We start from the raw sequence: 15,081 nt of genomic DNA, 5'->3' as shown, positions 1-15,081 counted from the left end.
AAACATAAATATATAAAAATATGAAAAAAAAAACAACAAACACTCGCGTTTAAATAGCAGCAGAAATTGTTCATGTATGTAAATCAAACAGTATGGCTATTCAAAATTGATCGTATCGATGATTTGTCTCGACTTCGTTAGTTTCTCAACTCAATTTAAGTTGTTTAGTATACTAAAGGGCTTGGCTCAATATATACATGTAAGATTGTTTAAACAAACGATGTCTGCCTACTTGTATACTTTAAACGGATTTTAAAGGATATGTTGGGTATCTTTTTAATAAAAAAAAAATAAGAAAGACCAAAAACATACATTTGTGCATGCAATGGAGTCAAATATGATACAGAGATAAAAATATGATAAATATGGAAGATACAAATGATTCGGTTTTAATGGAAAACTGCTCTTACACGGAGAAATCATTCACAATTAAATTTTCAACAATATTATAAACCATGGTGCCTTGTTTAACACCACTTTTCTAAAACTCTGTAACATGTGAAATCTCTAGGAGAAATGTAATTTTGTTTAATTTAAGGATGACGTTTACTCAGAATGAAAAAAAAATCCACTGATGATAATGAAAAACCATCTATTGTGTGTTATAGACCTTTGCTTGTATTGATATTTTTCACTTTCAGAAAAGTAGGTCAATGACCTACTTTTTGAGTTAATGGCCATTGAATATTTATTGAACAATTAAGAAAAATCCCATAGAATTTTACTACACGATTGAAATTTTCTTAATGATAAAAATATAACAAATAATTAAACACTTTAAAAAATACGATACAGTTTATGAATGGTAGTGGCACTAAATAAGTACACAGCATTAAGATTTCAGCAACAATTTTAAGAAATAATCCAGTCCGAATTTCCTCTATCAGTTTTCAAATCCCTTCCCATTTTTGATCCAATTTTACAAAAAATTGAATGATGATAATACAAAAACATTTATGGTATTAAACTACTTATATTGACCTTATTCTGTTGTCATAAAATTTATATGAGGTCAATGATCAAAATTTTGAGATATGGTGTCTTTTATCGTTTTTAAGCATTTTTCAATATTTTTATAATTCGTGCCATAAGATTATTTTAATGAATAAGTGAGGTAAAACCAACGGAAAATATGCAAAATTACATAGACTTAAATATAAAATCCTAACTTTTAATAATAGACTACTGCCAATAAAATTTTAGCAGAAAACAAAATCTGCAAAATTTAGTCCGAATTTCCTCTGTTTGGCTAAAAGTCAATTTTTGTTTGAGCCTAATTCCATAATAAAGTAAAAATATTGAATGTTTTGTCAATAATAATTCATTTCATAAATACTTTTTGTGTTTAGAACAAATATCACTCATTACATTGAACTTAATAACAATCGGAATTTGAGAACTCAAACCCTGAGTAAACAACACTCTTAAATGCAACATTCTTGAAAGCGGAAATTCCTGTTTATTTCAAATTACATATGCTAAATGATCTGTTCAGAATGCTCTGATGGAACTGAAATTGTTAAACACGCCTTAAGTAGATTTGTAGAAAAAGTCTATTTAATATATATGGCAAACAGCAGAAATGATTAATTGTGAAAGTGTATTAGTGAGTGTCATTATATGCACGTGGAGTATCCATGAAGGATGTCATGTAAATGATTGGTAGGTGTTGTTCATGTAGATACGTAACTTAGGTGTAAGACAAACTCATAATAAGTCACTATTATTATAATCTTTTGATGTGTTTCATTGACGTGCGTTGGGTTTTTTCTCTCTCCAGAATAGGCACCTGATCATATTCTAACATTGCGTATAAAATTAATTTTGCTCTAATCATCTACGATAAGTTTGAAAGATTAAAAGTTATAGGAAGCTTAAATTAACATGCAATATATGTCTGCTCTGTTTCACTCTTCGTGATCTCAAACAGGCCAAATTCCTGTCAAGCCAACTTTATGATAGGATCTCAGGGCTGCGAACGTAAGTTTTAATTATTTAACTATTTGACTATTTGAAAATTTAACACAATCGAATGTAGTTTAGAAGCATTTATTTAGATACCTATAAAATCATTTCAGCTTGCGCAACTGGTAGTTATGGCTGTTACTGTTCTGTACGGTGCTTAGATAATACATGTGGTCAGGGATGTTACCATGTTTGTAACTGTTCTGCAGATGAATAATGCGATCCCGTTGAAGGTTGCACAATCAACGGTAGTACAATAAACCAAACAAAAGGTAATATTGTGTTCTAAAGATTTCACTTCCCTTTTCTATAGGCGACTGATATAAAAGGTTGAACTTAAATTGATCTGCAATCCAATGTTTGTAAACTGTATCAATGCCAGCAAAACTATAGATAACAAGATATATTTTCCGAATAAATTTGAAAACTCGGTTGAATTGATTTTCAGTAAAGCTCAAACTTATATAATTAACTGCATTTGCTAGTATTTAAAAATGTTTATATATGACAATGGAATGGTATAATACCAGCCGATTTTTCGTTCAAAATACCAATCAACCAAATGCGCATGTTGTATTAAAAATATCATATAATTATCAAAAGAAGAAATCATTTTATTTTATTCAAAAAACATGTTTTTGATCTACAAAACAGGAAGATGTAAATGTAAGTTTAGTGTTACATCATGATTTTTATACAAACTCAAATACATTTGAAACGCAATATGTAAAGCAAAAATAATATTTTTATAAATATATCATTTTTATGTACATGTATGTCCAAATATAACATTTATAATCACTTATATCTGACAGTTCTAGAAAAAAATCAGATATTTACAAAATAATCAGTATCTTAATTCCCATCATATGTAATAAGACTCAAGACTAATCATTTTTGTATGGACGATGTTGTCTTTATGAAATCATTATGTTTTAATGTTTTATTAGAGAGTTGCATAACACTACGCAATACCCGCTGAACGTTAGGAGGAATAATTTAACTATTCCATATGCAAAGGGTGATGCATACCAATTGCTGAAAGTTGTCGGAATTACCATAGCCACACTATGGTGCTAGGTGTTATATTCAACGTGTTTTGCTTTTGTGTCTTATAAAGGTAATAACTAAATTATCACGAGTAACTTATACATGATATGTTTACAAAAAAAAAATTATAAACAGAAAGACTGATGCACGTTTATGTAATATCACAACAACTGTACGTATTCATCGAATATCTCTAACATAGTACAATAATGATGATTACACAAACTGATTTTTTCTGTAGACGGAAATCAGACAAATTTTCCCTTGGAACAGGTAAAAAAAAACTTTTTAAAATTAGATTGCTAATAATCAAATGATATAATAAAATGTTTTAAACATATAATTCAATAGGTTTATTTTGTGTTATATTTTCTATTTTAAAAATGTGATGTGTGTTTAAAATTCTAGAAGCAAAATCTAAAGAAAATGTACGTGCATCTGGGACTGATGAAGAAAACAAAGATGTTTGTTCGTATCTAACAATAAGTGACAGGTCTGCAAGATCTTATGCAGATGTAAACTATGACGACGTGGAACAAAGCGGAAAGAGTCCTACTGCATCACTCTGCTGCATAAAAGGGGAAACTAACAACGAATGTGACACTGTTAATATTTTAGAGGGTGATTTAAGGGTCAAATCTGACTGACAAGCACCCAGTGATTATGAGGAAATGAACTTTAATACAAAAACCTAAACATTTACTCATACAATTTGGGTTATATTTAAATAGTTAATATATATGTTTTATTTATAAGGCAAGCAAAAAATTAAAATGCTAAATGAGTCAACATAAAACTATTTTATTTTCTTAAGCTTAAAAATTTAGTGTACTTTAGTCTCAATGTAATACTCGTGAATCGTCAAAGAAAGTTTCTTTCTTTGAACAAATTAATACACTGATTGTAAAAAGTAAGTAATTGTACATCAGCACCTTAGCCAAACCTAATTGTATCCCATGGGAATTTGAGTTTGACATAATCAGGATTATTTCATGCAGTCCGATTTTTTTAGTCGCTGTAGGTTTCGACCAATCAATAAACGGGTTTATTTCAGTCCTGTCAGTTTTTACAGAGCTAATTTCAGTGAGTTTCCGTTAGAAATAGAAGAAATCATATTCGATAGATGTAAATGTATGTTAATACAGTTTGCTCTCTTGATTATCGTTTTTAGCTCACCTGAACCGAAGGTTCAAGTGAGCTTTTCTGATCACCCGTTGTCCGTCGTCCGTCTGTCCGTCCGTCTGTCCGTCTGTCTGTCCGTCCGTCTGTAAACTTTTCACATTTTTGACCTCTTCTCTAAAACCACTGGGCCAAATTTAACCAAACTTAGTACAAGGCATCCTTATGGGAAGGGGATTATAAATTGCTAAAATAAAGGGCTAATCCCTTTTTAAAAGGGAGATAATTGCGAAACAGTGAAAATAGGGTGCATGTCTTTAAAAATCTTCTTCTTAAGAACCACTGCACCAGAAATGCCAATATTTACATAAAAGCTTGTATATATAGTGAAGATTTTAAATTGCAAAAATCGTGACCCCCGGACCAAAACTGGGGCCCCAGGCGGGGTTCAAAGTTTAACATAGAAATACATAGGAAAAATGTTTAAAAATCTTCTTCTCAAGACCCACTGCACCAGAAATGCCAATATTTACATAAAAGCTTGTATATATTGTGAAGATTATAAATTGCAAAAATCGTGACCCCCGGACCAAAACGGGGGCCCCAGGCGGGGTTCAAATTTAACATAGAAATACGTAAACAAAATGTTTTAAAATCTTCTTCTCAAGAACCACTGCACCATAAATGCCAATATTTACACAAAAGCTTGTATATATAGTGAAAATTCTAAATTGCAAAAACCGTGACCCCCGGACCAAAACTGGGGCCCCAGGCGGGGTTCAAAGTTTAACATAGAAATACATAGGAAAAATGTTTAAAAATCTTCTTCTTAAGAACCACTGCACCAGAAATGCCAATATTTACACAAAAGCTTGCACATATAGTGAAGATTATAAATTGTAAGAATCGTGACCCCCGGACTAAAAATGGGGCCCCAGGCGGAGTTCAAAGTTTAACATTTATGGGAAAATGTTTAAAAATCTTCTTCTCAAGAACTACAATGCAACAGTTTGAGATATTACTATGCATACATCCTTGGCTATTGTAGATTCTAAATTGTTAAAATTGTGAGCCCCGGACTTATACTGGGGCAACAAGAGGGGTTCAAAGTTTAACATAGAAATATATATGGAAAATGTTTAAAAATTTTCTTCTCGAGAATTACAATCCTACAGTTTGTGAGATTACAATGCAAGCATCCTCAAATAGTGTAGATTCTAAATTGTTTAAGCCAACCATAAACCCTGGACCAATACTGGGGCCCCAGAAAGGGTTTCAAAGTTTAAAATAGAAGTAGCATATGATACCAAATTGAATGTTACAAGGAACTGTTGTTCAGGTGAGCGATGTGGCCCATGGGCCTCTTGTTTCATTATTTAATTATTATTATTATAAGGGTAAATCATTATATTCCTGTTTGTTTTTACATTTATATTTACACAACTATGTGTTTGTCCTGTTCAGGCAATGGAATACCAAGTCTATTTCTCTTCCTTATTAAAAAAAAAACAAGACAAAAGCTGTAAATGTCTCAGTAAATTGGGTTGTATTTTGTGTGAACAGTATCTATAGTCATTTGTCAACCCTGAATTAATAAACAATACCTATCCAGAGAAGAGGGGTACACAATATGCAAAGTTCTACGAGAAAATAACTACTAAGTTCAACAGCTGGTAATTTTTTCATCAAATGCCAAAAATCAAAATCCAAGTAATAAGCACAATTCTGATATATGTTCAATTGATTTGCAAAAGAACAACTCCATATCTTGAAAACTGTAGGAGGATGGGGGGGGGGACCATGTATGCATTATTCTGCGAGAAAATGACGAAGTTCAACAGCTAGTATTTTTTATAAATTATCAAAAATCAAAATCCAAGTAATATGCATCTTGAAAACGGTAGGAGTTATCCGTACACTAGGGGTACCCTTTTGTCAGCCACCCGCCCACCATTTACAGCACTTCATTACCTGCATTTGACTTTGGAATACCCGGTTAAAAATATGCCCTTATCTTACTTTTTTAAGATGAGCTCTTTAAAATGTTTTGAATGTCTGAATTAATCTTTTCCTTTTTATTGTTACATTAACAATAGAACCAAAAATCGATCATATCTCTGAGTGTTTTACAAGTACCTAATGTAGTTAATTGAAAATATTGCTATTTTTATTTGACTTTTGTTTAAATTATGATGGAAAAAGGAAGTTCCGGTCGAAGTCGATTTTTGTTCGCGGATCGAGTTTCACCGATCATTTAAACATTTTTACATTTACTTAAAAAAAATTTCAGGTTGAATAGGAACATTGGACCATAGAAAATCCAAAGATTTGCCTATTAGTTACACAGGATCTTACTGTTTGTAAGATATGATGATCTACGGTTGTGTTTTGACTGTATTTCTAGTACCCGTGCTTAGCAATGATGGAGGATGCCATGTGAACGACTGGTCAGTTACTACTCCTATAAGTACACAATCATAACTCATGTAACAGTTAAGGAGGCTAGGTGCTCATTATTTATATCAATTTTATATATTAAACGTTAGATCTACTAAAAACTAAAATATGTGATTTCTTTAGCTTTAAACTATTATTTAGTTTAAAATATCCATAATTACATTTTGTCTTCTAAAATTTTGGCATTTTACTACCGTAAAATAATCACGATGATGGAGCTCTCTTAATTTCATATAAGCAATATTCGTATATAAAAGATAAACAATTACTCAAATTCATTCAAAAACATATTGTTTATCTAAGTGTTAAACGTATTCTAACACTAAAATGAACTCAATAGTTTATTATATTATTTCATTGGAATAACTATCATTGTCTTAAAATCAATCATTTATGGTAATTTATCAAATAAGATGAAAGCTCTTCCTTGGTTTTAATACGTATCCAACATTCCATCAATAATTATGTCAAAGGAATAGAAAACGTACGTCTTTTCCATCAAAAGTTAATCTTATGAATCATGGAGATTTCTGTTCCTACTCTAATATATACTGTTTTATATATCTGTGGTTTGATTTACGTTTTAAATATTTTTGATTTAACTCATTCTGTTGTATGTTTTAGGCATTTTATTTACAATTTGTACGAATTAATATGTACTTTTTCTAATAAACTGCTAATATGAAGAGCAGAGCTTACCAGGAAAAACACTTCCATTTTACTGTAAGGAAGAAATTAATTAAAACGAAACCATTTACATGTTCATATAAACTCATACAGACACATCCAGAGGGAGTAAGAGAGATACACAGAGAGAAAACAGAAAATATTTCAAATTATATTCACGTTTTCGTAAACTAATAATACGTTGGTGTACCATTTCTATTGTTACTTAGGCCACATTCGTGCCAAGCCAACTTTATAATAGGACCTCAGAGCTGTGAACGTAAGCAATGCTTACATAAACCTTATTAAACATTATCATCCGTGCTATCAAATGAATAATTTTAATAAAAATGTTAAGTAAACGTTTGACGCTGAAACTTTTGAATTGATTTCCACAACATATGCATGTATACCTAAACATCTATTTTTATTTCAGCATGCAAGTCAGGTCGTTACGGTTGTAATTGTTCAAAATATTGTCCAGATAATACATATGGACAGGGATGTTACCACGTTTGTAAGTGCTCTGATGACGAATTCTGTAATCACGTGAGAGGTTGTACAAAGAATAGTAGTGTTTCAACAGAGCCTACAGGTAAATAAACACCAATAAAACCATTGTTACTCCAGAAAATTGCAACTTTATTGTCAAAAAGATTCGATTATTTTTTTTTCACCTACAGTTCATTCATTTGTAATTACTATTTGTTTCAATACATAACGGTCGCTACATAATATATCATATAATTCATCATTAAATATAAAGTAAATTTCACATATTTCATTGGTCAAACAACATTGTTTCCAAATTCTGGATATACAATAAATATACTAAGCTATCAAAAGGAAGTACATATGAACAGACTTTAAACTTAACAGCCAGAAAGATTGAACATTTTTACATTAAATAGTTAATAAGATATTGTTGTATGTCTTTATTTCAACAGACAGACCCTCAGTTGATTTTTCTTCTGTTTCTCAATATAAGGAAGATGTATATGTGACTTCAAAACAACAAATATTTGGTGGAAATCCTCTTAAGAACCTAACAATGTCCCTTGTTGTTTCATCTGTTATTGTCATTGTCTTCAGTACATTTTCTGTTTGTATTTTAATCAGGTAGGTTGTGAATGCAAATCTTTTTATGTCGTTCTTCGTACAATAACAAGTTGTTATTCTTCAAAATATTCATCCTTTTTTAACTGAAACAAACTCATACTGATAATACCAACTTTTGTTGAGATTTCTCTCATGCAATCTCAATACATTTACATCATGATTCTATTTTTTGCTTCAGAGTAAGCAAATGCTACTACAGGCGCAAATATAGTAAGTAAAACGTAATTACATTAAATCTAGTAAATAAAATATAAATATAAGTACGTTTAACACAGAAGTGAAATTGCAAGTCGTAAGTATAAACTTCGTAATTATTTTTAACCGGTGCCGTTCCATGCATAAGATTTGATTTCTATACCATCAACTGAATTTAACAAACCTATCAAAAGCACATGTACTTTAACAAACTTGAAAGTAATCTAACAAGTCTTACAAGTACCTATTTTTCCTACTGCTCTTTGTTTAAATGTACTTTTATCTTACATTTTAGGTAAATTATTAAATCAGTTACAATCCAGCGAAATTAGAGCTGAAGACACGAACATATATTCTGACTACGAATTCACCGATTATAGGGGCACTTCAAGCAATGATTCTCTCCATACTGAAACAAACATATATGACCGGTCCAGCAGAGCGAGTTACGATATTCTCGTCCTAAGGAATCAGTCATTGACAGTAAATATCTATGACTCAGATTGTAATTTTGATATTATACCATCGCGTTCAAAGCCAGTTTACAAATCTTCGCGTATCAATCATGCAAACAAGGAGTTGGACTTTGAGTTAGAGCCAGAGTGCCTGTTTAATCTCTTCCGAGAGGAAGAAACGAACGTGTCACCTTGTCACTTATCAAATCCAGACAATGTGCAATCTGAGTTCATCAGTGAAACAAAACTTTAGATTTTGATGTTTTAATTCTATTCTGATACATTAATTAATGAGATTAATGTCAGCAATCAATCTCTCTCTCTCTCTCTCTCTCTCTCTCTCTCTCTCTCTCTCTCTCTCTCTCACACACACACACACACACACACACACACAGAGCATTAAAATTATCTGAAATAAATTTTGTATTGAAGTTAAATAAAGTTTGTATTGAAAATTAAATGTTATTGGTTATTGAGCATTGTTGGCCACTTCAATGCTTTTTCAATTTATTAAAATTTCCGTGTTATGTTTATGGATTGACTCAATTAAGCGGTTTTGTGTTGATATTTCTATCATCAATAGTTTGATGCAACACCACATATTACATTAGATCATTTCGTATAAATCCATGTGAAAAGTAAAGATTTAATGAATATTTTTTCCATATAATAATCACTCTAATTCAGTGGGAACAATGCATTCTAAGTGAACACAAAAATGCTTTATAAAAGCAAATTAAACATTTTTCAATCAATTTGTGGTGTTTTTCTTTAAATTTTGCTAAAAACCAATTCCTGTGTGTGTTTCCTCTCTTTTTAAATTTTTCATTATTAAAATGTTATCCTCATCCTGTATTGCAGTTTAGCAACTCTCATACACAAGTCTCAAATGAAATAGCATAAAGATTATGGATGGTATAGATGGTTGCTACGTGCACCATGTCCCGTTTATATTACGAGTCTAAAAAATACAATACATGTATGTAGATGCATGATTTATAGTCAACTGCATTTATTTATGCTATTTTTAACACCGTCACATATGAAGAAGGAAATTCCGGAATAAATTACGCCGGTCACCGGCAATTCGCAGAAATTTTAATCATGATCAGCTGTTATTAAGCAGTCGATATGAAGTGAATATTACTATTGGGACTTCAAAGATTTCATACTTACCTCAAGATATGAGTTCACCTTGGTTAACTTTTATTGTTGCAAGAATATGATTGTTCGATTTAGAATACTAGCTGCTCTTTCACTATATGTAAGTAATATCAATGGAGGATGTCATGTAAACGATTGGTAAGTAAATCTAATTGTATATGGTTATAATGCATCAAACACCGATGTGCCGATGAAATCAATAATTTCTATAAATCCATGCTTTATATGTTTATTTCTAATGAACCTAGAATAAAGTATCAATTTCTTCTTCCCACTCATTTTGAAGTTTCATACAAACAAATGGTGGTTACTATATTGACGCCCCCTCCTGGGCCCGCTTACGCAAATAATTAAAATACTAAGATAAAACTTTTATGGGGGTTGTTTGTTCAAAGTTTTGAGAAGAGGGGTCATATACTTACAGTCAAATATCCTTGGTCAGAAATCTTGGTTTTGATTTTGGAGTCTAACCACCCCCCCCCCCCTCCCCCCAAAAAATAGTTTTTAAAAATAAAACAATATTTCAAATGGAATGTTAATAAATTATTATGCAACAATGAAACATTTTAATCAAAATAATTTACACATAATCAGTGCAATAATCTGGTACCTACCTAATAAATAATTATATATTTATGTTATTATACAATGAATTAACTCATCCTTGTTTCTTTAAAACAGACTGAAAGATAGCATTTGCATTAACTAAATAATTAATTCCTACATTTTTGTTGCCTAGGCCGCACTCATGTCAAGCCAACTTCAGAATAGGACCTCAGAGATGTGAACGTGAGCATACTCTTAGCATGAGGATCGTTAATTAACATTAATAATAGTTAACCTTTTAAAAACTGTATAGAACTTTCAGTTAAAATAAATTGCATAATGAGAAAAATACTTGTATGTAAGGAACTTTGATTATATACGCAACACAATGTTTATTTGTTTACATGAAACTGGGTATTGTTAATTACAGCCTGCGAGTCGGGTAGTTATGGCTGTAACTGTTCAGAACCATGTCCCTATGGTACATACGGTCAGGGATGTTACCATGTTTGTGATTGTTCTGATGAACAATTCTGTGATCCTGTAGTAGGTTGTACCAACAACAGTAGGACTGTAGATAATACAACTACAGATATAACGACAGGTAAATATAGTAAATATAATTATTACGTCATCCAGGCAAAAAAAAATTAATAAAATAAAACGCGTGAACATGCTGACAATACCAGAGGGAGTTTCAACGTCTTAGGGTACTTTTGAGTGATATATGAATGACTTTTCCCCGTGGCAATTTCAGTTCAAATCATAAATATGTAAAAGTGTTTGTTTGTTTATTTTTATTTTGTTTTGTGTTTTTTTAATTTGTTTTTGATTTTGTTTGCCTTTTTGGGGTGCACATCTTATAAAAATATAACTTGCAGTTATGCATAAATTGAACATGAAGTGTAAATTTTTGTTAGTTCAAAAATTAGCTGTTATTTTTTGACAATGTCAAAGAGTTGAATATTGTAACTTCTAGTTTCAAACATGCCTCTAACGCCTTAAATATGAAAATTTCAATTTGAAACTGCTTACTTTCACTTTAAAAGTTTTATAACAATCAAAATGTCATGTGCAAGTATGATATATTCACTCGAGATCTACCATTGCTGCAATTCAGATAAAGAAAGCCTTTTGTTAAAGGTGAAGTTACATGTAATATGAATATACTTACTTAAATGAATTCTAAAAGTTTTTTTAACCAACGTCTTTGAAGAAATTCATAATTTAGCTATTTGAGATCGTATGCCTTATTATTAATAACACAGATTAATGTGACGAATGGGTCAACAGTTTCTAAAACACTGGGTATGGTCTAATATTCCCCATAAAGAACTTTTTTAAATTTAAAAAATCACATTGAATTAAATTTTACATAATGAACTTATCAAGTTAGTTTTCAAATTATTCTGCTTTTAATTTCTCCCGGGATGATTATTCAGAGAACGATTTGCTAATGCACAGAATTTAATTTTGTTTACTATCATAACAAAAACAAAGAAAAAAGGAAGTAAAGTTTACTTTATCTTGGTCTAAGCTGTTCTAGGCTGTAAACTAAATATGACATTTTTCTACCTTAATTGGCAGAACGTGACCATTCTTTGTTACAAATATGACTTAATTGATCCAAATTTGTTATCCTTTTTGAGGTTTCAGCTAATAGTGCTGTGTCATTCGCATACAATTGAAAACAAATTTTATAGGCAAGGTTTTAGAGCGGTCAGTGCACTAGACTGGCACTGATAGGATATAGAGTGGTTTCTGGGTATATGAAGCTTTATGTTTGAAAATGTTATAAGTATTGATAAAGATATTTAATCTATAATAATTACCATCAATTCAGTCTGTCTTCAAGCGTTTGGAGGTTGCTTGTATGGTCTATTCTCTATGGCATAATTACATGTATGACCATATGCTACATGTAAGTTGTATTAAGTAAAGGCTTGAGTATACACAGCTAGTGTATAATATATTCAAATAATGAACCATTTACAATCAAGCGTAGATGAAAATTTCCAACTATCAGATGCAAATAACTAATAGAGAAGCTTTCAGATTCGACTAATTATTTTTTGATTGATATTAATATTGAATTAGTTCACATAAGTTTACAATGACTTCATCATTTGTCTGTAGTTACCCTTTCTTCTTCAAATTCTGCCAATCAACACAATCCACCCACGGAGTCCGTGGTGACTCCCCTACAGAGCCTCACCACGTCACTGATCGTGTCCATTATGACCGTCATCGTCTTCAGCACGATATGCGCCTGTATTCTCATCAGGTATACTCTTATAGCGTTTTTACAAAGTTACAAATATTGTTATTCACGCTGTTTCATAGCTAAACGAATTATTATTGTTTAAGAATATATTTGTTGTTTTTTATTACGTATATCTGAATTGGTTTAATTTAAATATGTTTTTCCTTTTAAATTCTAGAGTAAGCAAACGGTTTTACAAGCGTGAATATCGTAAGTATTTATATAGACGATGACAGTTATACAGCTACAAAATGGTGCATGCAAAGGGAATCGAAATATAATGTTTAAAAAATGTCTGCAATGAAACAAATTTTTGTAAAAATTTTACATATTTAGTATGACATTAAATTTTCTAAAAACTGCGCACATCTTTTCAAAAGAAATTAAAATATGAAAAATTAAAACTGCTGTAAACCAAATTTTTTCGCAATGACTTTATTTTTACCTTTTACCAATGTTAATTACCAATTCAGTGCGACTTGTTCCGCGACCAAGCGTATGCTTGGAGCACAGGGGCTTGTGTAGAAGAAAAAACATCGTTAAAAAAGTGGGTACCTCGGGTTATTTTTCCTCTGAGGTACCCACTGTTTTTTTTTTACACAAGCTCCTGTGCTTGGATATGCAACAATTAATGTTGCTCCCGCAATTCTCTCGAAAGTTACTGCTGGTTTATGCCCCAGTTACACATTCACGGATCAATTCCTTAGTTCTACTACAAAATATTTTCCACGGTTATAACTGTATTATTGTCATTAAAATACTTTATTGATATTCAAATTAATTGGTGTGCATTTATACTTGTTGTTTGTTTGTGCTATTATAAAGTAAGATGTTATGTCCATATTTATTATTTTGAAGGAAAACTACAAAATCTTTGGCAATCTAACGAGTCTACAGCTGGGGATGATTCAAACATATACTCTGTGTACGATTACACTGGCTCCTTTGTCGCTCCGAGCAGCACTCTCCCACCGATACTTGATAACAACATGTACGACCAGTCGGACCAGTCCAACACAGTCACCTACAATATTCTCTCCCTCAGGAATTTCCCATCGACAATAAATGACTATGACGAAGACTGTAATTCAGTCATGCTACCGCCTCGTTCAAAGTTCAGTGGTTGTGAAAGTGAAGGAAGAGATTTTGACTTTGATATAGAGCCAGAGTGCCTATTGAATCTGTTCAAAGAGGAGGAAGGCGATAAGGCACCTTGTCGCTCGTCTAATCCGGATATTATGCAATCTGAACTCGATGGGGAAAATGTATCGTATCATAGCACGAGACTTTAGTTAGTATGTACGTGTCCTTTGGATTTTTTGGGGAAATTGGACGGTTTTATTCTGCTAAAATATTATATAACATAGACAGATTAAAATTGAAATACATTTTCATGGCTTAAAGTTTATAAGGTTAAAAACAATTGTCGGGAAAACAGGAAGATTTGCATTATCACAATTATATCTAAATTTCAAACGGAAGTGAACAACTTCATTTTTATCAATATTCTAATTCGTGTGCAATTAAAAAATTATTCCAGCAGGTTCTGGAAATATTTTGGTGATTGGTACTGCATTGTTAACTCTTGTTTTTGTTGGGGTTCTGCAAGCTAGGTCGTTTGTTATATGAGAATCAGAGTATTTATTGGCAACAAATAAAAATGTATTTGTAACTCAATAAATGAATTGATCATCAAATGAGATATATTGTGTGGATAAAAAAGAGTATTTCATAATACCCGCTAAAATACTTACGTTAATCCAAAGGTAAAAGTAGGGGGTTATAGTATTGCTCGCCAAGTAAATTGCCTCGCACGACTTTTACATATTACCCCCTTGCGAGACCTGTACAATCCATAGCATCCTCAACTCCCTTGGAAGCATACACGCAGAGCTGCTAAATGAGGGCGCTAATGCTTTACATTCACACAAGTAATAGCTTTCCAAAAAGCTTGCCTGACTAAACAAAATTATTCAATGGAAGCATGCATGTATCAATTAGGCTTCTTATCAGTAATGAATTTCTTAATTTTCCATTATTTTATTAATTCATTTTTTTAGGAATGTACACATATCATATAAG

At 31.5% G+C, this 15,081-nt stretch overlaps 2 protein-coding genes and 1 long non-coding RNA gene across 3 annotated transcripts; all 3 read left to right on the top strand.

Moving 5' to 3' along the window:
- The first annotated feature begins 2,922 nt into the window (after positions 1-2,922).
- LOC128187985 (uncharacterized) lies at positions 2,923-3,770 on the top strand. Its single transcript, XR_008244117.1, has 3 exons — positions 2,923-3,085; positions 3,257-3,288; positions 3,424-3,770. It is a non-coding gene; the product is annotated as an uncharacterized LOC128187985 (long non-coding RNA).
- Positions 3,771-6,380: 2,610 nt separating this feature from the next.
- Positions 6,381-9,339, top strand: LOC128187982 (protein draper-like). Its single transcript, XM_052858732.1, has 6 exons — positions 6,381-6,581; positions 7,488-7,537; positions 7,694-7,852; positions 8,205-8,376; positions 8,555-8,586; positions 8,867-9,339. The coding sequence occupies exons 1-6, from the start codon at positions 6,502-6,504 to the stop codon at positions 9,277-9,279; spliced, it is 906 nt and encodes a 301-aa protein (XP_052714692.1). The 5' UTR covers positions 6,381-6,501; the 3' UTR covers positions 9,280-9,339.
- A 780-nt stretch (positions 9,340-10,119) lies between these two features.
- LOC128187327 (protein draper-like) lies at positions 10,120-14,683 on the top strand. The gene is made up of 6 exons (XM_052857728.1): positions 10,120-10,328; positions 10,930-10,979; positions 11,167-11,340; positions 12,873-13,020; positions 13,178-13,209; positions 13,858-14,683. Exons 1-6 carry the CDS (start codon positions 10,249-10,251, stop codon positions 14,289-14,291), a joined length of 918 nt encoding a protein of 305 aa, XP_052713688.1. The 5' UTR covers positions 10,120-10,248; the 3' UTR covers positions 14,292-14,683.
- Positions 14,684-15,081: the final 398 nt, after the last annotated feature.

Source organism: Crassostrea angulata, chromosome 6, assembly GCF_025612915.1.
Source record: "Crassostrea angulata isolate pt1a10 chromosome 6, ASM2561291v2, whole genome shotgun sequence".
Lineage (NCBI taxonomy): Eukaryota > Metazoa > Mollusca > Bivalvia > Ostreida > Ostreidae > Magallana > Magallana angulata.
Note: the sequence above shows the minus strand (reverse complement) of the source record. Positions and strands in the feature narration are given on the sequence as shown.